The sequence below is a fragment of the Ranitomeya imitator genome, chromosome 1 (genome assembly GCF_032444005.1).
Source record: "Ranitomeya imitator isolate aRanImi1 chromosome 1, aRanImi1.pri, whole genome shotgun sequence".
NCBI classification, from domain to species: Eukaryota; Metazoa; Chordata; class Amphibia; order Anura; family Dendrobatidae; genus Ranitomeya; species Ranitomeya imitator.
Window position 1 is genome coordinate 1218698899 of NC_091282.1, and position 26706 is coordinate 1218725604.

The window sequence follows — 26706 nt, forward strand, 5'->3', positions numbered from 1 at the left end:
ACAGACCGTACACAGGAGAGAGGAGACACGGCAGCCACAGACCGTACACAGGAGAGAGGAGACACGGCAGCCACAGACCGTACACAGGAGAGAGGAGACACGGCAGCCACAGACCGTACACAGGAGACACGGTAGCCACAGACCGTACACAGGACAGAGGAGACACGGCAGCCACAGACCGTACACAGGACCGAGGAGACACGGCAGCCACAGACCGTACACAGGACAGAGGAGACACGGCAGCCACAGACCGCACACAGGAGAGAGGAGACACGGCAGCCACAGACCGTACACAGGAGACACGGCAGCCACAGACCGTACACAGGACAGAGGAGACACGGCAGCCACAGACCGTACACAGGAGACACGGCAGCCACAGACCGTACACAGGACAGAGGAGACACGGCAGCCACAGACCGCACACAGGAGAGAGGAGACACGGCAGCCACAGACCGTACACAGGAGAGAGGAGACACGGCAGCCACAGACCATACACAGGAGACACGGTAGCCACAGACCGTACACAGGACAGAGGAGACACGACAGCCACAGACCGTACACAGGACCGAGGAGACACGGCAGCCACAGACCGTACACAGGACAGAGGAGACACGGCAGCCACAGACCGTACAGAGGACAGGAGACACGGCAGCCACAGACCGTACAGAGGACAGGAGACACGGCAGCCACAGACCGTACACAGGACAGAGGAGACACGGCAGCCACAGACCGTACACAGGACAGAGGAGACACGGCAGCCACAGACCGTACACAGGACAGAGGAGACACGGCAGCCACGGACCGTACACAGGACAGAGGAGACACGGCAGCCACAGACCGTACACAGGACCGAGGAGACACGGCAGCCACAGACCGTTCACAGGACAAAGGAGACACGGCAGCCACAGATCGTACACAGGAGAGAGGAGACACGGCAGCCAGACCGTACACAGGAGAGAGGAGACACGGCAGCCACAGACCGTACACAGGAGACTCGGCAGCCACAGACCGTACACAGGAGAGAGGAGACACGGCAGCCACAGACCATACACAGGACAGAGGAGACACGGCAGCCACAGACCGCACACAGGAGAGAGGTGACACGGCAGCCACAGACCGTACACAGGAGACACGGCAGCCACAGACCATACACAGGAGAGAGGAGACACGGCAGCCACAGACCGTACACAGGACAGAGGAGACACGGCAGCCACAGACCGTACACAGGAGACAAGGCAGCCACAGACCGTACACAGGAGACACGGCAGCCACAGACCGTACACAGGAGACACGGCAGCCACAGACCGTACACAGGAGACACGGCAGCCACAGACCGTACACAGGAGACACGGCAGCCACAGACCGTACACAGGAGACACGGCAGCCACAGACCGTACACAGGAGACACGGCAGCCACAGACCGTACACAGGACAAAGGAGACACGGCAGCCACAGACCGTACACAGGAGACACGGCAGCCACAGACCATACACAGGAGAGAGGAGACACGGCAGCCACAGACCGTACAGAGGACAGGAGACACGGCAGCCACAGACCGTACAGAGGACAGGAGACACGGCAGCCACAGACCGTACACAGGACAGAGGAGACACGGCAGCCACAGACCGTACACAGGACAGAGGAGACACGGCAGCCACGGACCGTACACAGGACAGAGGAGACACGGCAGCCACAGACCGTACACAGGACCGAGGAGACACGGCAGCCACAGACCGTACACAGGACAAAGGAGACACGGCAGCCACAGACCGTACACAGGACAAAGGAGACACGGCAGCCACAGACCGTACACAGGAGAGAGGAGACACGGCAGCCAGACCGTACACAGGAGAGAGGAGACACGGCAGCCACAGACCGTACACAGGAGACTCGGCAGCCACAGACCGTACACAGGAGAAAGGAGACACGGCAGCCAGACCGTACACAGGAGAGAGGAGACACGGCAGCCACAGACCATACACAGGACAGAGGAGACACGGCAGCCACAGACCGCACACAGGAGAGAGGAGACACGGCAGCCACAGACCGTACACAGGAGACACGGCAGCCACAGACCATACACAGGAGAGAGGAGACACGGCAGCCACAGACCGTACACAGGACAGAGGAGACACGGCAGCCACAGACCGTACACAGGAGACACGGCAGCCACAGACCGTACACAGGAGACACGGCAGCCACAGACCGTACACAGGAGACACGGCAGCCACAGACCGTACACAGGACCGAGGAGACACGGCAGCCACAGACCGTACACAGGACCGAGGAGACACGGCAGCCACAGACCGTACACAGGACAGAGGAGACACGGCAGCCACAGACCGTACACAGGACAGAGACACGGCAGCCACAGACCGTACACAGGAGACACGGCAGCCACAGACCGTACACAGGAGACACGGCAGCCACAGACCGTACACAGGAGACACGGCAGCCACAGACCGTACACAGGAGACACGGCAGCCACAGACCGTACACAGGAGACACGGCAGCCACAGACCGTACACAGGAGACACGGCAGCCACAGACCGTACACAGGAGACACGGCAGCCACAGACCGTACACAGGAGACACGGCAGCCACAGACCGTACACAGGAGACACGGCAGCCACAGACCGTACACAGGACCGAGGAGACACGGCAGCCACAGACCGTACACAGGACCGAGGAGACACGGCAGGCACAGACCGTACACAGGACCGAGGAGACACGGCAGCCACAGACCGTACACAGGACCGAGGAGACACGGCAGCCACAGACCGCACACAGGACCGAGGAGACACGGCAACCACAGACCGCACACAGGAGAGAGGAGACACGGCAGCCACAGACCGTACACAGGAGACACGGCAGCCACAGACCGTACACAGGACAGAGGAGACACGGCAGCCACAGACCGTAGACAGGACCGAGGAGACACGACAGCCACAGACCGCACACAGGATAGAGGAGACACGGCAGCCAGACCGTACACAGGAGAGAGGAGACACGGCAGCCACAGACCGTACACAGGAGACACGGCAGCCACAGACCGTACACAGGAGAGAGGAGACACGGCAGCCACAGACCATACACAGGACAGAGGAGACACGGCAGCCACAGACCGCACACAGGAGAGAGGAGACACGGCAGCCACAGACCGTACACAGGACCGAGGAGACACGGCAGCCACAGACCGTACACAGGACCGAGGAGACACGGCAGCCACAGACCGTACACAGGACAGAGGAGACACGGCAGCCACAGACCGTACACAGGAGACACGGCAGCCACAGACCGTACACAGGACACACGGCAGCCACAGACCGTACACAGCACAGAGGAGACACGGTAGCCACAGACCGTACACAGCACAGAGGAGACACGGCAGCCACAGACCGTACACAGGACCGAGGAGACACGGCAGCCACAGACCGTACACAGCACAGAGGAGACACGGTAGCCACAGACCGTACACAGCACAGAGGAGACACGGTAGCCACAGACCGTACACAGCACAGAGGAGACACGGTAGCCACAGACCGTACACAGCACAGAGGAGACATGGCAGCCACAGACCGTACACAGCACAGAGGAGACACGGCAGCCACAGACCATACACAGGACAGAGGAGACACGGCAGCCACAGACCATACACAGGACAGAGGAGACACGGCAGCCACAGACCGTACACAGGACAGAGGAGACACGGCAGCCACAGACCGTACACAGCACAGAGACACGGCAGCCACGAACCGTACACAGGACAGAGGGACTGTTATGAAAGGCAATTCAGTACCACAATGGACATAGCGGTCAGAGCACATACAGTGATCTGACAATTACCCAAAATCATAGAACGAGCTCTGAGACGTGGGAACTCTGCAGACCGCAATCCCTAATCCTTTCCAAACAACACTAGAGGCAGCCGTGGATTGCGCCTAACACTGCCTATGCAACTCGGCACAGCCTGAGAAACTAACTAGCCTGAAGATAGAAAATAAGCCTACCTTGCCTCAGAGAAATACCCCAAAGGAAAAGGCAGCCCCCCACATATAATGACTGTGAGTTAAGATGAAAAGACAAACGTAGAGATGAAATAGATTCAGCAAAGTGAGGCCCGACTTTCTTAACAGAGCGAGGACAGAAAAGGTAACTTTGCGGTCTACACAAAACCCTAAAGAAAACCACGCAAAGGGGGCAAAAAGACCCTCCGTACTGAACTAACGGCACGGAGGTACACCCTTTGCGTCCCAGAGCTTCCAGCAAAAAATTAGACAAGCTGGACAGAAAAAATAGCAAACAAATAGCAAAGAAGAACTTAGCTATGCAGAGGAGCAGGCCACAGGAATGATCCAGGGAAAAGCAAGTCCAACACTGGAACATTGACAGGAAGCCAGGATCAAAGCATTAGGTGGAGTTAAGTAGAGAAGCACCTAACGACCTCACCAGATCACCTGAGGGAGGAAACTCAGAAGCCGCAGTACCACTTGTGACCACAGGAGGGAGCTCTGCCACAGAATTCACAACAAGGGACATGGCGCTTACCTTGATGTGGTCAGACAGCTGCATGGTGCAGTCCTCGGGTTGGTCCGCCAGGTGGATGCTGTATAGGTGCTGATGAGGGGAAGAGGAAAGAACAGATGAGGAGGCTGCAGAGACGGAGGACCGATGGTCATGGTGGACCTTTCAGCCGGTAATGGGGGAGCAGAGTGGCTGCAGATGCGAATCATTAATGCCCTGTCCCCAGCACTATATGAGTACACCCCCTGCTGCCCTTGAGGTGGCTACCTGGTAATACTTGATGGCCTTGGTGAGCGGCTCCACGTTCACCGTCTCGTCCAGCTGATCCTTGTGCAGTAATTCAATGAGGAAGTCCAGGGAGCGCTCGTGGACGCTCATCTCCGGGTACAGCATGCCCACCTTCTTGTAGATCTCCGCACTGCATTTATTCAGAGCCCTAAAGACAGAAGAAGATGTCAGAAAGACCAACGAGACTGCTCTGAACCTGCCGTGGTACACCCGGCTCCGTACAGGCCTGAGCGGAGGAGGAGGGGCGGAAACCACGGATGGAGACGTCTCTGCTCTGTACACGATGTACCCGGAAACAAGGGCCGAAATCACCGGACAGAGACGTTACTACTCTGTACACGATGTACCCAGAAGCCAGGGCCGAAATCACCGGACAGAGACGTCACTACTCTATACACGATGTACCCGGAAACCAGGACCGAAATCACCGGACGGAGACATCACTGCCCTGTACACGATGTACCTGGAAACCAGGACCGAAATCACCGGACAGAGACGTCAATGCTCTGTACACGATGTACCCGGAAACCAGGGCCGAAATCACCGGAGATGTCACTGCTCTGTACACGATGTACCCGGAAACCAGGACCGAAATCACCGGACGGAGACATCACTGCCCTGTACACGATGTACCTGGAAACCAGGACCGAAATCACCGGAGACATCACTACTCTATACACGATGTACCCGGAAACCAGGACCGAAATCACCGGAGACATCACTGCTCTGTACACTATGTACCTGGAAACCAGGGCCGAAATCACCGGACGGAGACGTCTCTGCTGTGTACACCATGTACCTGGAAACCAGGGCTGAAACCACCGGACGGAGACGTCTCTGCTCTGTACACGATGTACCCGGAAACCAGGGCTGAAACCACCGGACGGAGACGTCACTGCTCTGTACACGATGTACCCGGAAACCAGGGCCGAAATCACTGGACAGAGACATCACTGCTGTGTACACGATGTACCCGGAAACCACGGCCGAAATCACCGGACGGAGACGTCACTACTCTATACACGATGTACCTGGAAACCAGGGCCGAAATCACCGGAGACGTCACTGCTCTGTACACGATGTACCTGGAAACCAGGGGCGAAATCACCGGACAGAGATGTCACTACTCTATACACGATGTACCCGGAAACCAGGGCCGAAATCACCGGACAGAGACGTCACTACTCTGTACACGATGTACCCGGAAACCAGGGCCGAAATCACCGGACAGAGACGTCACTACTCTGTACACGATGTGCCCGGAAACCAGGGCCGAAATCACCGGACAGAGACGTCACTACTCTGTACACGATGTGCCCGGAAACCAGGGCCGAAATCACCGGACAGAGACGTCACTACTCTGTAAACGATGTACCTGGAAACCAGGGCCGAAATCAACGGAGACGTCACTGCTCTGTACACGATGTACCCGGAAACCAGGGCCGAACTCACCGGACAGAGATGGCACTGCTCTATACACGATGTACCTGGAAACCAGGGCCGAAATCACCGGACACAGAAGTCACTACTCTATACATGATGTACCTGGAAACCAGGGCCGAAATCACCGGACGGAGATGTAACTGCTCTGTACACGATGTACCCGGAAACCAGGGCCGAAATCCCCGGAGACATCACTGCTCTGTACACCATGTACCCGGAAACCAGGGCCGAAATCACCGGACGGAGAAGTCTCTGCTCTGTACACCATGTACCCGGAAACCAGGGCTGAAACCACCGGACGGAAACGTCTCTGCTCTGTACACCATGTACCCGGAAACCAGGGCTGAAACCACCGGACGGAGACGTCTCTGCTCTGTACACGATGTACCCGGAAACCAGGGCTGAAACCACCGGACGGAGACATCACTGCTCTGTACACGACGTACCCGGAAACCAGGGCCGAAATCACCGGATACGTCACTGCTCTGTACACGATGTACCCGGAAACCAGGGCCGAAATCACCGGACAGAGACGTCACTACTCTGTACACGATGTTCCCGGAAACCAGGGCCGAAATCACCGGACAGAGACGTCACTACTCTGTACACGATGTACCTGGAAACCAGGGCCAAAATCAGCGGACAGAGACGTCTATACACGATGTACCTGGAAACCAGGGCCGAAATCAACAGAGACGTCACTGCTCTGTACACGATGTACCCGGAAACCAGGGCCGAACTCACCGGACACAGAAGTCACTACTCTATACATGATGTACCTGGAAACCAGGGCCGAAATCACCGGACGGAGATGTAACTGCTCTGTACACGATGTACCCGGAAACCAGGGCCGAAATCACCAGACAGAGACGTCACTGCTCTGTATACGATGTACCTGGAAACCAGGGCCGAAATCACCGGACAGAGACGTCACTACTCTATACACGATGTACCTGGAAACCAGGGCCGAAATCACCGGATGGAGACGTCACTGCTCTGTACATGATGTACCCGGAAACCAGGGCCGAAATCACTGGACAGAGACGTCACTGCTCTGTACATGATGTACCCGGAAACTAGGGCCGAAATCACCGGACAGAGATGTCAGTGCTCTGTACGTGATGTACCCAGAAACTAGGGTCAAAAATCACAGGAGACTTCACTACTCTATACACAAGTACCCAGCCCGGAGACCAGGGCCGAAATCACCGGATGGAGACGTCGCTGCCCTGTACACGCTGTACCCAGCCCGGAGACCAGGGCCGAAATCACCGGATGGAGACGTCACTGCTCTGTAAATGATGTACCCAGCTCTGAGACCAGGGCCGAAATCACCAGATGGAGACATTACTGCTCTGTACACACTGTACCCAGCCCGGAGACCAGGGCCGAAATCACTGGACGGAGACGTCAATGCTCTGTACACACTGTACCCAGCCCGGAGACCAGGGCCGAAATCACTGGATGGAGACGTCACTGCTCTGTACACGCTGGACCCAACCTGGAGACCAGGGCAGAAATCACCGGATGGAGACATCACTGCTCTGTAAATGATGTACCCAGCTCTGAGACCAGGGCCGAAATCACCAGATGGAGACATTACTGCTCTGTACACACTGTACCCAGCCCGGAGACCAGGGCCGAAATCACTGGACGGAGACGTCAATGCTCTGTACACACTGTACCCAGCCCGGAGACCAGGGCCGAAATCACTGGATGGAGACGTCACTGCTCTATACACATTGTACACGGAAACCAGGGCCGAAATCACCGGAGACTTCACTACTCTATACACACTACCCAGCCCGGAGACCAGCGCCGAAATCACCTGACGGAGACGTCACTGCTCTGTACCCAGAAACCAGGGCCGAAATCACCGGATGGAGACGTCACTGCTATATACACACTGTACCCAGCCCGGAGATCAGGGCTGAAATCACCGGACAGACGTCACTGCTCTGTACACGATGTACCGAAGACGAGGGCCAAAATCACTGGACGGAGAATTCACTGCTCTGTACACGATGTACACAGAGACCAGGGCCAAAATCACCGGACGGAAAATAAACTACTCTGTACACGCTGTACCCAGCCCGGAGACCTGGGACAAAATCACAGCACCTTCGGCCTCGGTTGCTGTCACTGAGGTCATTCATGATCGTCTGAGGACTGTTCTAAATATACAAATCATCAAGATCCACTGCCAGCAGCTCCTGTGTAATCACCGACCAATGATGTCTCCGATAGAGACAAGTCCAAAGAGGCTGCTGTCAGCTCCTGTGTAATCACCGACCAATGACGTCCCTGCCCGTTAGAGACAAGTCCGGAGACACTGCAGCCAAGTGTGACCACAGAGCACTTTACCTTAATTAAACAGACGTTTATTCTCAGTAAGCCAGGAGGAATAGACTTATCTATGTGTTGACTTTTGAATTTAAGCATTTTTCTTGTTGGTGAAGAAAACAGGCTTTTGTTCGAGTAAACCTGTAATATTGACTTGTAAGTCGACATTTTTTGTAACATATTATGCTCTTATCCTTGATGTCTAGTGATACAGGGTCATTGAACAATGATATTTGCTGATACGCTAATTACACATTGTCCAGACCAGCTAGTTTGTGGACTTGCAAAACAGGAGAAAAACTATGCAAATAGATTACATAACCAAATAAGACGAGTTGGTCCGGTCACGATTCTTCCATTTGACCTGTGAATTAACCCCTTCACGACCTTGCCCTTTTCTGTTTTTGCGTTCTCGTTTTTCACTCCCCTCCTTCCCATAACTTTTTTATTTTTCCGTCAATATGGCCATGTGAGGGCCTATTTTTTGCGGGACGAGTTGTACTTTTGAACGACATCATTGGTTTCAGCATGTCGTGTACTAGAAAACGGGAAAAAAATTCCAAGTGCGGTGAAATTGCAAAGAAAGTGCAATCCCACACTTGTTTTTTGTTTGGCTTTTTTGCTAGGTTCCCTAAATGCTAAAACTGAGCTGCCATTATGATTCTCCAGGTTATTACGAGTTCACAGACACCAAACACGTCTAGGTTACGTTTTATCTAAATGGTAAAAAAAAATATAAACTTTGTTAAAAAAAAAAAAGCGCAAATTTCCGTTACCCGTAGCGTCTCCATTTTTCGTGATCTGGGGTCGGGTGAGGGCTTATTTTTTACGTGCCGAGATGACGTTATTAATTATACTACTTTTGTGCAGATACATTTTTTTGATCGCCCGTTATTGCATTTTAATGCAATGTCATGGCAACTAAAAAAAAAAAGCGTAATTCTGGCGTTTAGAATGGTTTTTCGCTACGCTGTTTAGCGATCAGGTTAATGCTTTTTTTTTTGATAGATTGGGCGACTCTGAATGCGGCGATACCAAATATGTGTAGGTTTGATTTTTTTTTTATTGTTCTATTTTGAATGGGGCGAAAGGGGAGGTGATTTAAACCTTTATATTTTTTTTCGTATTTTTTTTTTTTTTTTTACTTTTGCCATGCTTCAATAGCCTCTCCATGGGAGACTAGAAGCTGGCACAGCACGATCGGCTCTGCTACATAGCAGTGACCACCAGATCGCTCCTATGTAGCTGAATTGCAGGCATTGCTATGAGCGCCATCCACAGGGTGGCGCTCACAGCAATCCAGCATCAGCAACCATAGAGGCCTCTGGTTACTATGCCGACGCATCGCTGACCCCCGATCATGTGACGGGGGTCAGCGAGGCGCGCATTTCCATCCAGAAGCGTCGGTTAAATGCTGCGGTCAGCATTTGACAGCGGCATTTAACTAGTTAATAGCAGTAGGTGAATCACGATTCCACCCGCCCCTATTGCGCGCACATGTCAGCTGTTCAAAACAGCTGGCATGTCCCGGCTTTGATGCACTCACCGCCGAAGCCCACATCAAAGCCGGGGATCTGACCTCCGCAGTAATAGTACGGCGGAGGTCAGTAAGGGGTTAAGGACAGTTGTTAACTATAAAGAGAGGCTGTATACCTCTGAGATACATGTTCCACCCAGAGACTCTACAGGACAGCGGCCAAGACATCATGGATCCATCACAAGGGACACAGATTTAGGATGTCACCTTAGGGGACCCCGGCCCCAGCTGAAGGATACAGATCTGCTCCATTGTCCATCGCCGAACCATGGATGTTTGGGTAGTCGGGATTCGGACCTACCTGTCACCTGATGGACACATTTGGGAAAGACAGGATTGGGACCCGCTGGTCACCTGGTTCTATGGAGGTGTCTGGAGAAGCCAGGTTGTGACCATCCAGTCACCTGGCCTTGTACCTGAATGGACTGCCATCGTCCTATGCTTGTCGTTACCTCCTCTGTGTGCGTGTCACAGGTGGGATAGCCAACCCTGGAAGATGAAGCCAGGTTGTGACCATCCAGTCACCTGGCCTTGTACCTGAATGGACTGCCATCTTCCCACGCTTGTCGTTACCTCCTCTGTGTGCGTGTCACAGGTGGGGTAGTCAACCCTGGAAGATGAAGCCAGGTTGTGACCATCCAGTCACCTGGCCTTGTACCTGAATGGACTGCCATCGTCCTACGCTTGTCGTTACCTCCTCTCTGTGCGTGTCACAGGTGGGATAGCCAACCCTGGAAGATGAAGCCAGGTTGTGACCATCCAGTCACCTGGCCTTGTACCTGAATGGACTGCCATCGTCCTACGCTTGTCGTTACCTCCTCTGTGTGCGTGTCACAGGTGGGGTAGTCAACCCTGGAAGATGAAGCCAGGTTGTGACCATCCAGTCACCTGGCCTTGTACCTGAATGGACTGCCATCTTCCCACGCTTGTCGTTACCTCCTCTGTGTGCGTGTCACAGGTGGGATAGCCAACCCTGGAAGATGAAGCCAGGTTGTGACCATCCAGTCACCTGGCCTTGTACCTGAATGGACTGCCATCTTCCCACGCTTGTCGTTACCTCCTCTGTGTGCGTGTCACAGGTGGGATAGCCAACCCTGGAAGATGAAGCCAGGTTGTGACCATCCAGTCACCTGGCCTTGTACCTGAATGGACTGCCATCTTCCCACGCTTGTCGTTACCTCCTCTCTGTGCGTGTCACAGGTGGGGTAGTCAACCCTGGAAGATGAAGCCAGGTTGTGACCATCCAGTCACCTGGCCTTGTACCTGAATGGACTGCCATCGTCCTACGCTTGTCGTTACCTCCTCTCTGTGCGTGTCACAGGTGGGATAGCCAACCCTGGAAGATGAAGCCAGGTTGTGACCATCCAGTCACCTGGCCTTGTACCTGAATGCACTGCCATCGTCCTACGCTTGTCGTTACCTCCTCTCTGTGCGTGTCACAGGTGGGATAGCCAACCCTGGAAGATGAAGCCAGGTTGTGACCATCCAGTCACCTGGCCTGGTACCTGAATGGACTGCCATCGTCCTACGCTTGTCGTTACCTCCTCTCTGTGCGTGTCACAGGTGGGATAGCCAACCCTGGAAGATGAAGCCAGGTTGTGACCATCCAGTCACCTGGCCTGGTACCTGAATGCACTGTCATCGTCCTACGCTTGTCGTTACCTCCTCTCTGTGCGTGCCACAGGTGGGGAAGTCGGCCCTAGAAGCTGTGAAGTCACAGCTGCCATTATCCCGGCGGGTCAGCGGAAGGGAGACTCTAATGTGCACCGTCTCGGGTATTTCCGCCCTGTTTACCCTCACCCTGTGTTGTCTGAGGAGTATTACGCCCACGGTAAAAGGAGAGCGGGCACGCGGTGGGAAGAGCCCTGGTCCATGCGGTTTCTCCTAGTGGACCAGGGCACCGCTGACCCCCGGGTCTCCAGGATTAGGCCCTGCAGGCGCTCACAGATGGTCAGAAAATGTTTCCACCATTTGCAGATTGTTCGCGTCTCCATCCTGGGATCTCCATCATTCACCGAATCATGTCCATATTGAGGAGTTAATGACATCGCCCCAACTCCACCAATACACACAGGGCATCAACACTACGCTGCAGCTGTTCTGGGTCCTGATACACTACATACGCAGGTACTACTGATCCCAGCAAGCAGACAATGCAGACCACAGCAGGTAGTAATGGCCGAAACTATGACAGGTCAAAAAAGGGCCAGAGGATCCCCCCCAATACACAAAACATGGCGGATTATAGGGAATTTACTGCCAAAATGTATAATGGTGGAGAAAGGTTAACACAGGCCAACACTGACACCTAGTGGTGTAATGCAGAGCGACAGCCAACACTGACACCTAGTGGTGTAATGCAGAGCGACAGCCAACACTGACACCTAGTGGTGTAATGCAGAGCGACAGCCAACACTGACACCTAGTGGTGTAATGCAGAGCGACAGCCAACACTGACACCTAGTGGAGTAATGCAGAGCGACAGCCAACACTGACACCTAGTGGTGTAATGCAGAGCGACAGCCAACACTGACACCTAGTGGAGTAATGCAGAGCGACAGCCAACACTGACACCTAGTGGTGTAATGCAGACCGACAGCCAACACTGACACCTAGTGGTGTAATGCAGACCGACAGCCAACACTGACACCTAGTGGTACAGTGCAGAGCGACAGCCAACACTGACACCTAGTGGTGTAATGCAGAGCGACAGCCAACACTGACACCTAGTGGTGTAATGCAGACCGACAGCCAACACTGACACCTAGTGGTGTAATGCAGACCGACAGCCAACACTGACACCTAGTGGTACAGTGCAGAGCGACTGCCAACACTGACACCTAGTGGTGTAATGCAGAGCGACAGCCAACACTGACACCTAGTGGTGTAATGCAGACCGACAGCCAACACTGACACCTAGTGGAGTAATGCAGAGCGACAGCCAACACTGACACCTAGTGGTGTAATGCAGAGCGACAGCCAACACTGACACCTAGTGGAGTAGAGGAGTAATGCAGAGCGACAGCCAACACTGACACCTAGTGGTGTAATGCAGACCGACAGCCAACACTGACACCTAGTGGTGTAATGCAGAGCGACAGCCAACACTGACACCTAGTGGTGTAATGCAGAGCGACAGCCAACACTGACACCTAGTGGTGTAATGCAGAGCGACAGCCAACACTGACACCTAGTGGAGTAATGCAGAGCGACAGCCAACACTGACACCTAGTGGTGTAATGCAGACCGACAGCCAACACTGACACCTAGTGGTGTAATGCAGACCGACAGCCAACACTGACACCTAGTGGTACAATGCAGAGCGACAGCCAACACTGACACCTAGTGGTGTAATGCAGAGCGACTGCCAACACTGACACCTAGTGGTGTAATGCAGAGCGACAGCCAACACTGACACCTAGTGGAGTAATGCAGAGCGACAGCCAACACTGACACCTAGTGGTGTAATGCAGAGCGACAGCCAACACTGACACCTAGTGGTGTAATGCAGAGCGACAGCCAACACTGACACCTAGTGGTGTAATGCAGAGCGACAGCCAACACTGACACCTAGTGGAGTAATGCAGAGCGACAGCCAACACTGACACCTAGTGGTGTCATGCAGAGCGACAGCCAACACTGACACCTAGTGGAGTAGAGGAGTAATGCAGAGCGACAGCCAACACTGACACCTAGTGGTACAATGCAGAGCGACAGCCAACACTGACACCTAGTGGTGTAATGCAGATCGACAGCCAACACTGACACCTAGTGGAGTAATGCAGACCGACAGCCAACACTGACACCTAGTGGAGTAATGCAGACCGACAGCCAACACTGACACCTAGTGGTGTAATGCAGAGCGACAGCCAACACTGACACCTAGTGGTGTAATGCAGACCGACAGCCAACACTGACACCTAGTGGAGCAATGCAGACCGACAGCCAACACTGACACCTAGTGGTGTAATGCAGACCGACAGCCAACACTGACACCTAGTGGTGTAATGCAGAGCGACAGCAAACACTGACACCTAGTGGAGTAATACAGACCGACAGCCAACACTGACACCTAGTGGTGTAATGCAGACCGACAGCCAACACTGACACCTAGTGGAGTAATGCAGACCGACAGCCAACACTGACACCTAGTGGAGTCATGCAGAGCGACAGCCAACACTGACACCTAGTGGTACAATGCAGAGCGACAGCCAACACTGACACCTAGTGGTGTAATGCAGAGCGACAGCCAACACTGACACCTAGTGGAGTAATGCAGAGCGACAGCCAACACTGACACCTAGTGGTGTAATGCAGAGCGACAGCCAACACTGACACCTAGTGGAGTAATGCAGAGCGACAGCCAACACTGACACCTAGTGGTGTAATGCAGACCGACAGCCAACACTGACACCTAGTGGAGTAATGCAGACCGACAGCCAACACTGACACCTAGTGGTGTAATGCAGACCGACAGCCAACACTGACACCTAGTGGTGTAATGCAGAGCGACAGCCAACACTGACACCTAGTGGTACAATGCAGAGCGACAGCCAACACTGACACCTAGTGGAGTAATGCAGGATGTACCTCAGGATCAGTAATGTAATGTATGTACACAGTGACTGCACCAGCAGAATAGTGAGTGCAGCTCTGAAGTATAATACAGGAGGTAACTCAGGATCAGTAATGTAATGTATGTACACAGTGACTGCACCAGCAGAATAGTGAGTGCAGCTCTGGAGTATAATACAGGATGTAACTCAGGATCAGTAATGTAATGTATGTACACAGTGACTGCACCAGCAGAATAGTGAGTGCAGCTCTGGAGTATAATACAGGATGTATCTCAGGATCAGTAATGTAATGTATGTACACAGTGACTGCACCAGCAGAATAGTGAGTGCAGCTCTGGAGTATAATATAGGAGGTAACCCAGGATCAGTAATGTAATGTATGTACACAGTGACTGCACCAGCAGAATAGTGAGTGCGGCTCTGGAGTATAATACAGGAGGTAACTCAGGATCAGTAATGTAATGTATGTACACAGTGACTGCACCAGCAGAATAGTTAGTGCAGCTCTGGAGTATAATACAGTATGTAACTCAGGATCAGTAATGTAATGTATGTACACAGTGACTGCACCAGCAGAATAGTGAGTGCAGCTCTGGGGTATAATACAGGATGTAACTCAGGATCAGTAATGTAATGTATGTACACAGTGACTGCACCAGCAGAATAGTGAGTGCAGCTCTGGGGTATAATACAGGATGTAACTCAGGATCAGTAATGTAATGTACGTACACAGTGACTGCACCAGCAGAATAGTGAGTGCAGCTCTGGGGTATAATACAGGATGTAACTCAGGATCAGTAATGTAATGTATGTACACAGTGACTGCACCAGCAGAATAGTGAGTGCAGCTCTGGAGTATAATACAGGATGTAACTCAGGATCAGTAATGTAATGTACGTACACAGTGACTGCACCAGCAGAATAGTGAGTGCAGCTCTGGGGTATAATACAGGATGTAACTCAGGATCAGTAATGTAATATATGTACACAGTAACTGCACCAGCAGAATAGTGAGTGCAGCTCTGGAGTATAATACAGGAGGTAACTCGGGATCAGTAATGTAATGTATGTACACAGTGACTGCACCAGCAGAATAGTGAGTGCAGCTCTGGGGTATAATACAGGATGTAACTCAGGATCAGTAATGTAATGTATGTACACAGTGACTGCACCAGCAGAATAGTGAGCGCAGCTCTGGAGTATAATACAGGATGTAACTCAGGGTCAGTAATGTAATGTATGTACACAGTGACTGCACCAGCAGAATAGTGAGTGCAGCTCTGGAGTATAATACAGGAGGTAACTCAGGATCAGTAATGTAATGTATGTACACAGTGACTGCACCAGCAGAATAGTGAGTGCAGCTCTGGAGTATAATACAGGATGTAACTCAGGGTCAGTAATGTAATGTATGTACACAGTGACTGCACCAGCAGAATAGTGAGTGCAGCTCTGGGGTATAATACAGGATGTAACTAAGGTTCAGTAATGTAATGTATGCACACAGTGACTGCACCAGCAGAATAGTGAGTGCAGCTCTGGAGTATAATACAGGATGTAACTCAGGATCAGTAATGTAATGTAATGTATGCACACAGTGACTGCACCAGCAGAATAGTGAGTGCAGCTCTGGAGTATAATACAGGATGTAACTCAGGATCAGTAATGTAATGTAATGTATGTACACAGTGACTGCACCAGCAGAATAGTGAGTGCAGCTCTGGAGTATAATACAGGATGTAACTCAGGATCAGTAATGTAATGTACGTACACAGTGACTGCACCAGCAGAATAGTGAGTGCAGCTCTGGGGTATAATACAGGATGTAACTCAGGATCAGTAATGTAATGTATGTACACAGTGACTGCACCAGCAGAATAGTGAGTGCAGCTCTGGGGTATAATACAGGATGTAACTCAGGATCAGTAATGTAATGTATGTACACAGTGACTGCACCAGCAGAATAGTGAGTGCAGCTCTGGAGTATAATACAGGATGTAACTCAGGATCAGTAATGTAATATATGTACACAGTAACTGCACCAGCAGAATAGTGAGTGCAGCTCTGGAGTATAATACAGGAGGTAACTCAGGATCAGTAATGTAATGTATGTACACAGTGACTGCACCAGCAGAATAGTGAGTGCAGCTCTGGGGTATAATACAGGATGTAACTCAGGATCAGTAATGTATGTACACAGTAACTGCACCAGCAGAATAGTGAGTGCAGCTCTGGAGTATAATACAGGATGTAACTCAGGATCAGTAATGTAATGTATGTACACAGTAACTGCACCTTCAGAGTAGTGAGTGCAGCTCAGCTGCTGCTCACTGTGTTGATTGTGGGTGCGGTCGCTGCTGAACCTGCAGTGTGCTCCTGAGCTCCAGAGAACCACCATCTCTCCACCCGGGGACCTGCTCTCTCTCTTACCCAGTGAGGGAGTGGGTTTCCTGGGATGAGTGAAGGAGCCAAGTCCCAGGCTTCTGCTTCCCGGACCAGGCTGGCGGGGGGCAGAAGGAACCAGCAACCAGCCTGCACATCAGAGGATTCGGGAGTGAGACGCTCCACCAGGAGTCGCAGCAATGTGGCTCCTACTCCCCCCAGGTCTGCAGAGACCCAGAGAAGCCGCAAGGCTTCCATGGAGGAGAAGCCTGCTAGCGTGCAAGATGGCAGCCCTTCCGGAGGAAAGCTGAGTGCTCACGGAGGTGAGGCCGACCTCACTGAGGAGGGTTGGGCGCTGCAGAGACCCCGGGAGTCTGTGTCCACCTATGCCTCCCGGGTCATGAGCCACCTTCGTGAGTATGAAGATGCTAGCAAGACCTTGAGAAGGCTTCGGGAGGAGCTGCGCTGCACAAGCGCTAAAGCTGCAGGCGCCTCCAGACCCAGGAAGACGCAATTCCAGGCGGAGATAAAGATTCTGAAGCTTGAAATTAATGACCTGGAGGTAAGAAAAGCATTTATTCGAGAAAAAAGTGGACCATTTAAAGAAAAGCTTATAAATGAAGACAGATTCAGAGAAATGGCTGATAGCAGAGAGCAAAGGCAGATGGGGCTGCAGCCTGAGAGCCAGGTGGATGATGATGATGATGAGGAGGAGGATGACCAGCAGAAAGCTCCACCTGGCAGCCCTCTTAGTCACTCAGAGGCCACGTGCAGCGAGCTCCCTGCTGGACAGGCGACAATGACATCTCGTCGCAGTTCTGCTGGCTCTGGGGAGGACAGTGACATCGGCCAGGGAGGGGCGCTAATGGCAGAGATCAAGCTGCTGGAGTCCCCAGTGTGCCTTCAGAACTTCCATCTTGGTGATGATTTACCAGAGGAGGCACCTGGGGGCCAGAAGAAAAAGGCAAAGAAAACCACCAAGCCAAAGCTGCAGGAAGCGGTAAGCTATGTATATGCCCCCCTCCCTGTACCCCCTGAGTCGGCTGCAGGGTCAGCTCGCTGTATAAGCCCCGTTGCCCAGCCCAGCCCGGGTTCTGCTGTGGATCCGGTGCAAAGGCGCGGGGAGATTACAGAGCACGGTAATGAGGCGCAGAGCTCCGTCTCTGCTTGTAGTAGCGGGGACGTAGCAGCAGGTGCATCAGCCGAAAGGCTGGACAGTGAGGGCGGCCCGGCGGCGGGCATACGATCAGGCCACGATACTGTGGTCCGCTCCTCAGTGGGAGGGGGGAGCGGCCCGGTGTCGGGGGCAGCTCCGGTAGCCTCGGTGCCCCTGAATACTGTTGCCGCTGATCACTTAGTTGAGGGGCGGCGGCAGTGTGAGGGGGTTACCGGGGCTGGGAGTTCCGGTCTTCCCAAAGTCCTATTTTGTGTTGGTGCCGCTGGTCAACAAGATCCTGATGCTAAGGATCAGCGGTGCCCCACAGCAGCTAAAGATCAACGACGCCTGGTAGCAACCATGAAGCAGCGGAAAATATTAACTAATGATGCGGAGGGCACACAAAAAACCAGGGGTGAGGTCACCTCCAGTTCTGTGGAGGAGACTCAGCCCCTTGTGCCTGATGATGCGGAGGCCAAAGTGTCACCCCCTGTTGTCACTGGTCCAGCAGGAGTGAATGTGGTGGTGGGTATGGATGCAGAAAACTCTTTGTCTAGTGGTGTGGTTGCTGGTTTGGTAGAGGGTGAGGGGGTTATGGAGGTGGGTAATGGTGATGCTGATGGTGTGGATGTGGTCACTGGTCCGGTTGCCCCCCCGGTGGTGGCAGCGCCTGTCAGGAGTTATGCCGCTGTCACCTCCGGGGGAAATAGGGCATCCTCCTCGTCTCCGGGCTCTGGGGACGGCATGTTGCAACGGCGTCTCCTGGAGGCTCTAAAGAGGGGGGAGAGATCACTAATAGTAGAGGGTCGAGAGGTTGATCTATCCTTCTGGATAGAGAGGCATGGCCTCGGGGCCTTCCGAGAGCAAAGAGGGGGGGATACAGTGTGGTCCCTCCCAACAGCCGGGCCGGGTAGTGTGCGTAGGAATGTGGTCCGTCTTCAGTGGAGGGGCAATGATGCGTGTCCTCCAAGGTCTAAAGTTGTGGAGCTCCTGCTGAGGATGGGCTTTAGTGCGATTGACATCTACGCCTTGATACATCCCTATTCCACACCTAATTTTGATGTCAGCTTTGTTCGGCCGGAGGGGCTTGAGCTCTTCTGGTCGAACTATGAGTTGACAAAAAATGAGCCCGGCTGGGGAGACTTTGCCGTTCAGGTGGTGTCTCGCCAAAACCAAGTCAAGAAAGTGACCGTGATGACTTGTAACGAGTCACTTTCTTGTTATGACATCATGACGTGGCTTGGCCGGTATGGAGAGGTGGTAGAAATGCCAAAGAAAAACCGTGACGAGTTTGGTATCTGGTCAGGGGCCTGGACGTTTATGGTAAAACTTAAGCGTTCAGGTGGTACGGTTGCCCACATACCATCATCTGCCTTCCTGGGTAGGGATCGTATCCTGGTCTTCTACCAGGGGCAACCGAAGCTCTGTCACAAGTGCGGCAACCCCACACACTTCAGCGCAAACTGCACTGTGCAGAAGTGTGCATTGTGTGGGGATATCGGCCATCTTGCTGCATCTTGTGTGGAGATTAGGTGTCACCTGTGTGGTGAGTTAGGTCACCCATTCAGCCGTTGTCCTCGCTCCTTCGCTAATGCAGTCGTGACCCCGGTGGGAGAAAGCCGTGAGGCTGATTCTGCTGGGGAAGGGACTAGCAGGGGTGAGGGAGCTGAGGGGCCAAGGAAGAAAAGCAATAAAAAGACGCCTGCACAGCTAAGGCGTCTAGACAAGCGCAGACAGGATAGGGAGCTGGGCGAGCCTCGTACTACTGGGGCGGCCCCTGTCCTGGATGCCAGTCTTGCTGCTGAGGCCCCGAGGGATGATGAGTTGGATGAGGAGGTCAGGAGGATCCACAGGGAGGAAAGTGCCACTGCCTCAGAGTCCTCCCATTATGAAAGTATGGATGAGGATAATAGGCAGTGGCTAGAGGACAAGCGTAAGCTCGGCACCAAAAAGAAGAGAAAGAAGGGAGATAAAACATCTTCTCCCGCTCTGACCAAGGTACCTAAGGAAGGAAAAACCGACTCCCCTCTGGTTGGTCTTTCTAACCGGTTCCAAGCCCTTGAAAACATCTCTTCCTCTGAGGAGGAAGCTGAGGGTGAGGTTCTGGCTTCGGCGGGGCTCACAGGGGACGCCGAGTCTCCTCCTTCTGGGAATGTAAGATCCTTGGAAGGAGGGACTGGCCCAGAGTCCGGAGACGAGGACGAAAAAAATAAAAAACACGTGGGTATGGATACCTCATTGTCATTAAAGAGGGGGAAGGATTCCTCCTCTGAGGCAGAGGATAAGGGGAGTGGGAAAAAGAAAGCCATCTAACTCAATCACCAGTGATGGCGGTACCCACTCCGTTGACGCTGGCGTCCATTAATGTCGGCAGCATAAAGTCAAATACAGCTAGATTTGCGGCCTTTGATTTTCTCAGCCGGGTTGAAGCTGACATTTTCTTTTTGCAAGAGACCAGGCTGCCAAACATGGCAGATGTGTTTAAAGCTAAGAGGGAGTGGAGACTCGGGCCCTCCTATTGGTCTCTTGCGGCCGAGCCGTATAGCGGAGTGGCGGTCCTTTTTACCGCACCGGTGGAATGCCGACGGGTTATTGAGTTAGAAATGGGGAGGTGCCTGATCTTAGATGTCCTCATGAAGGGACAAGAGCTCCGGCTCATCAACATTTATGGTCCCCAATCTAAGTGGGACCGGAAGTGTCTCTTTATGAGGATCAAGCCCTACCTTTTTACAAGTCGGCAGGTTGTCTTTGGAGGGGACTTCAATGCTGTCACGAGGCCCCGAGATAGAGGAGATTCCAGAGACAAGCTGACTTATGATAGCGTCGCCCTTAATAGTATAGCTAGTGAGGCTCGCCTGGTGGATGTCCACATTCGGCACACCCCAGGCCACGAGGGGTTCACCTATCATAGAGGTAACTGTAGGTCCAGAATAGATAGGTTTTATTTAAAGGAGGAAGCGGTCTCTTCAGCAGTGTCTGTTGTTGAGGTGGAGTTCTCCGACCACTGTTTAATTTTGTTTTCTCTGAATGTTACAGAGACCCTCCGGATGGGAAGAGGCTTTTGGAGGCTCAATTCGTCTCTCTTGGAAGAAGCGGAGATAAGACAGTCCTTTGAGGAATTTCTTCAGGGCCAGGTACCATTACTGGATCTTTGTAGTAGTAAGTCAGAGTGGTGGGAGATGTTTAAGGAAAGGGTGGCGAGATTCTTCCGCCAGCTCTCGAGCCTCAGGAGTCTGAACAGGTACCGTCTGTATCAGGGTCTGAGGAGGAAACTCGAGCATCTTGTCTCAACTGGAGGTAGCCGCGAGGAGATCTCCAGAGTGAAATCTTTGCTTATGAGGTGTCAGTACGATAGACACGCATCTTTGGTTTTTGAGAGGGATTACGGGAATTACCGCTCACCCGACCCTTACAGAAACTGCAGGATGTCAGTGAATAGTAAAGTGGTTACAGGACTGGTCGACACTGCGGGGTCCCTGAGACGATCCAGATCAGGGATCCTGGAGGTTGTCAGATCCTTCTACTCGCACCTCTTGGGGAAGAGGGATCTTGATTGGGATGAGATGTCGGCTTTCCTGGCTGAAGCTGTCCCCGAACCAGGGGTAGACCCCTCTCTTGACGTTTTGACAGAAATGATCAGGGAAGAGGCAGTTCAGTTGGCGATTGAAGGGCTTGCCCCCAAAAAATCGCCTGGTCCAGATGGCTTAACATCTGAATTCTATAAGACCTTTAAGGACGTTTTGGTTCCCCTCTTGACTGAGGTATTCAATGAGTGTCTTTCCTCGGGCACTCTGCCGAAGTCAATGAGGAGGTCTGCTCTGATCATCTTGTCAAAGGGTAAGGACCCGTCTTGCATTGGGAACTGGCGTCCCATAGCGCTTCTCAATGCAGACAGGAAGGTTCTGGCAAAGGTGCTGTTTAATCGGCTGGTGAAATTTGCACCCCGACTCCTTTCGGGGGCCCAGCATTGCTCTGTTCCAGGCCGCAGCACATTTAGTGCTGTGCTCAATGTCCGAGAGGCAGTGGAGCAGGGTAGGGCTGGTCACTGGAAGGGGTACATGCTGTCACTGGACCAGGCAAAAGCGTTTGATCGGGTTAATCATGAGTACCTCTGGTCCGTCCTTCTGAGATATGGCCTGCCCGGGGGGTTTGTTGATTGGCTTAAGACCTTGTACAGTGGGGCAGAGAGTTTCCCGCTTGTGAATGGTTGGATTGGCAGCTCTTTTGAGGTTGGGTCCGGTGTTCGCCAGGGTTGTCCCTTGAGCCCGCTGCTGTACGTGTTTGCGATTGACCCTCTTCTTAGGAGGGTGGAGCGTGGACCGTTGGCCGGGATCGGGATGGACCGGGCAGCACCGGAAGCCACTCTGAGGGTGGTGGCGTATGCCGATGATGTCACTGTGTTTGTTTCCTCTCATGAGGAGGCAGGGTGGCTGATGTCAGAGGTAGATCGCTACTCGGAGGCATCCGGGTCCAAGATCAACCGGGATAAGTGTGAGAGTCTCTGGCTGGGAGGAGGAGATCCTGGTTTTGATCTCCCGGACACCCTTCCAGGACCCAAAGTCTCTGCAAAAGTCCTTGGCATCGAATTTGGCCAGGGGGATTACCCCAAACAAAATTGGGACAGCAGGCTAGAGATCGCCACTCAGAAGGTGAACCAATGGAAGGGTTGGTCTTTGACCCTAAGGGAAAGGGTAAACCTGATCAAAACTTACCTGCTCCCTTTACTGATTTATCTGGGCAGTGTATGCATCTTGCCGGAATCTCTCTGGACTCGGGTCTACAGTTTGTTCTTCCAACTGTTATGGGGGAATAGACTGAACCTGGTCAAGAGGGAGGTTACTTACCGTACGAGGAGACTAGGAGGGTTGGGTATGGTCAACCCTGTGGTATTCCTTGTGGATACCTTCATTAAGATCAATATTGCAAACCTCTGGAAAGAGAGAGCTCCTCCGTGGGTATTCTCCTGTAGGGGATGCTTTCAGCCTTTCTTCCAGGAATGGGAGACAGGAGGGCAAGTGAAGGATCTTCGCACACCGCATGGACATCTTCCGGCTTACGCTACCTTGGTTCTGAAGGTAATTCGTCGGTGGGGTCTGGGAATGTGGGAGATCAGGACTCTGCCAAGGAAACTCCTTGACAATAGGGTTCTGTTGACCCATTTCCAGAGGCCTCTGGCGCTCAGGGACTGCCCAAGTCGGGATCTTGGGGTGGGTTTGCATCTTTTGAATTCTATCAGGATCCCCTCGAAGTTTTGGGACTTAGCTTGGCGCTGCTTCCATGGGAAACTGTGTGTGAGGGACAATCTGAAGTGTAGGAGCTCTGAGGACAGGAATTGTCCTCGGGAGCATTGTGGTACCTTGCTGGAAAGCATGGACCACTTCCTGCTTCATTGTCCCTTCAACACAGAGGTGTACAACAGGGTGGGCGCCTTCATTGGCTGGTCTCGGCTGGCCGGTCTCTCCTATGCGGAATGGGCCTATGGAGCATTCGGAGACCTTGGTGGTCGGGACCGCTGCACCTTATTTCTAGTTAGCGCAGTGGTTAGGTATCACACGTGGAACGCACGGTGCTTAGTATCGACGCAACGAAAAATCCTCCCAGTGGAAGATGTGTTTAGGACCATACTCGGTGACCTGGTGAAGGTGCGCTCTCTGGAGTATGGGAGACTGGGCGCACGGAGGGCCGCTCTCCTCTGGAGGGGCTTTTCTTTTAGTGTGCCCTAGTCTGGTCATCTCCTTTCCTGGTGGTGGGCTGCTGCTGACACTGTAGATTTTTGTTTTGTTTGATCATTATACAGTGATGTAGGGCTGCAGGCGCCGAACTTGGGCTTCGTGATTTGTAATTATTGTGGTGTGTGCTGCTGTATATAATGTATATATTGTATATAGGGATATAGATTTGGGTGTAGGTGTTAGGTTGGGTGGTGGGAAAAGGGGGGAGGTGGGATTATCTTGTGGGACTATGGGACACTGGGTTGTTTGGGGGAAAACTGTCACTGCCTGATCTGGCCTATGGACGTTGGACATGGACTGAGGCATGAGACGCAGGACCAGCTCTCAGGTCAGTGCGGGGGGTTGGGAATGAAGGATAGCTTAGTATTGTATATATTTGTAGTTATTTTATTTAAAAAAAAAAGTTCATGTATATAGTTTTTGTTTGCCATTGTTTATTTTATTTGTTATTATTGTTTTTGTTTGGTGACCGGACCAGAAGGTCAAAGTAGTTATTCTGTATATACTGTATAATATGTGTGAGAGGAGAGAATGAGCGGCTGGACCAGTGTTCAGTATACTGATTATTTTCTGGCTAATATTTTTGTTATGTTTTCTGCTATTATTATTGTTATGTTTTTCATTTTTATAATAAAAGATCTACAGGATGTAACTCAGGATCAGTAATGTATGTACACAGTGACTGCACCAGCAGAATAGTGAGCGCAGCTCTGGGGTATAATAAAGGATGTAACTCAGGATCAGTAATGTAATGTATATACACAGTGACTGCACCAGCAGAATAGTGAGTGCAGCTCTGGAGTATAATATAGGAGGTAACTCAGGATCAGTAATATAATGTATATACACAGTGACTGCACCAGCAGAATAGTGAGTGCAGCTCTGGAGTATAATACAGGAGGTAACTCAGGATCAGTAATGTAATGTATGTACACAGTGACTGCACCAGCAGAATAGTGAGTGCAGCTCTGGAGTATAATATAGGAGGTAACTCAGGATCAGTAATGTAATGTATATACACAGTGACTGCACCAGCAGAATAGTGAGTGCAGCTCTGGGGTATAATACAGGATGTAACTCAGGATCAGTAATGTAATGTATGTACACAGTGACTGCACCAGCAGAATAGTGAGTGCAGCTCTGTGATATAATACAGGATGTAACTCAGGATCAGTAATGTAATGTATGTACACAGTGACTGCACCAGCAGAATAGTGAGTGCAGCTCTGGGGTATAATACAGGATGTAACTCAGGATCAGTAATGTAATGTATGTACACAGTGACTGCACCAGCAGAATAGTGAGTGCAGCTCTGGGGTATAATACAGGATGTAACTCAGGATCAGTAATGTAATGTATGTACACAGTGACTGCACCAGCAGAATAGTGAGTGCAGCTCTGGAGTATAATACAGGATGTAACTCAGGATCAGTAATGTAACGTATGTACACAGTGACTGCACCAGCAGAATAGTGAGTGCAGCTCTGGAGTATAATACAGGATGTAACTCAGGATCAGTAATGTAATGTATGTACACAGTGACTGCACCAGCAGAATAGTGAGTGCAGCTCTGGAGTATAATATAGGAGGTAACTCAGGATCAGTAATATAATATATGTACACAGTGACTGCACCAGCAGAATAGTGAGTGCAGCTCTGGGGTATAATACAGGATGTAACTCAGGATCAGTAATGTAATATATGTACACAGTGACTGCACCAGCAGAATAGTGAGTGCAGCTCTGGGGTATAATACAGGATGTAACTCAGGATCAGTAATGTATGTACACAGTGACTGCACCAGCAGAATAGTGAGTGCAGCTCTGGGGTATAATACAGGAGGTAACTCAGGATCAGTAATGTAATGTATGTACACAGTGACTGCACCAGCAGAATAGTGAGTGCAGCTCTGGGGTATAATACAGGATGTAACTCAGGATCAGTAATGTATGTACACAGTGACTGCACCAGCAGAATAGTGAGTGCAGCTCTGGGGTATAATACAGGATGTAACTCAGGATCAGTAATGTATGTACACAGTGACTGCACCAGCAGAATAGTGAGTGCAGCTCTGGGGTGCACATGTATTCAGAGCGTCCCTGTGTGACCCTTTGCTCACTTACTGCTCGTATTTGTGCAGCGTCGCCTGCAGGAGGCTGAGGGAATACACCAGCCCGGCGGCGAAGCTCCTCTGCTCTCCCACGGCTCCTCTCATGCCAGTCTTCTCCTCATTGGCCTCGGTCAGCTCGAACTTCTCCTGGGCCTGCTTACTGATGAGCTCCGCCTGGGGGACAGACAGCGGTCAGCATGCTGCTGTCGGGTGGCGCTCGTGCCTCCAGTGCCATCAGCCTGACCTTGCAGATGAGTCTGGGGATGAGCAGCAGCACCAGGATGCAGTCGTGGTCTCCCCCGTGGCGCAGGAAGCTGTCCGGCATGAAGGAGGTGAGCAGGGACACGTGGCGGTTGGCTTGGTTCACCTCCATCTTGCGCAGTTCCATCTCAATGGCCTGAAAGAAGCAGGTGGTTACGCCCAGTCCTGAGGACCCCCGACCTCCCCAGGCTCCGACCTCCCACCTTGGCGTGGGCTTTAGTCTCCGCAAACTTGATCTTAAAGTCGAACATCTCGGGCGACGGCTGCTGCTCCTTCTCCACGGTGGCCTCCTGTTGGGTGTGGAGCTCGCGGTTCACCTCCTGCAACAGATGAAGCCGTGAGCTGCCGTCAGC

At 52.3% G+C, this 26706-nt stretch overlaps 1 protein-coding gene across 3 annotated transcripts in view; it reads right to left on the minus strand.

Annotated features, from left to right (window-relative positions):
* Positions 1-26706, minus strand: part of DCTN1 (dynactin subunit 1) — a 106834-nt gene that overhangs the window by 13163 nt on the left and 66965 nt on the right. For all 3 annotated transcript variants that reach the window (XM_069745070.1, XM_069745072.1, XM_069745071.1), the window contains 5 exons: positions 26557-26673; positions 26337-26489; positions 26106-26266; positions 4792-4960; positions 4549-4617 (listed from right to left, as the gene is read on the minus strand). In XM_069745070.1, coding sequence (XP_069601171.1) covers positions 4549-4617; positions 4792-4960; positions 26106-26266; positions 26337-26489; positions 26557-26673 — 669 coding nt within the window. The remainder of the gene's footprint in view (positions 1-4548; positions 4618-4791; positions 4961-26105; positions 26267-26336; positions 26490-26556; positions 26674-26706) is intronic.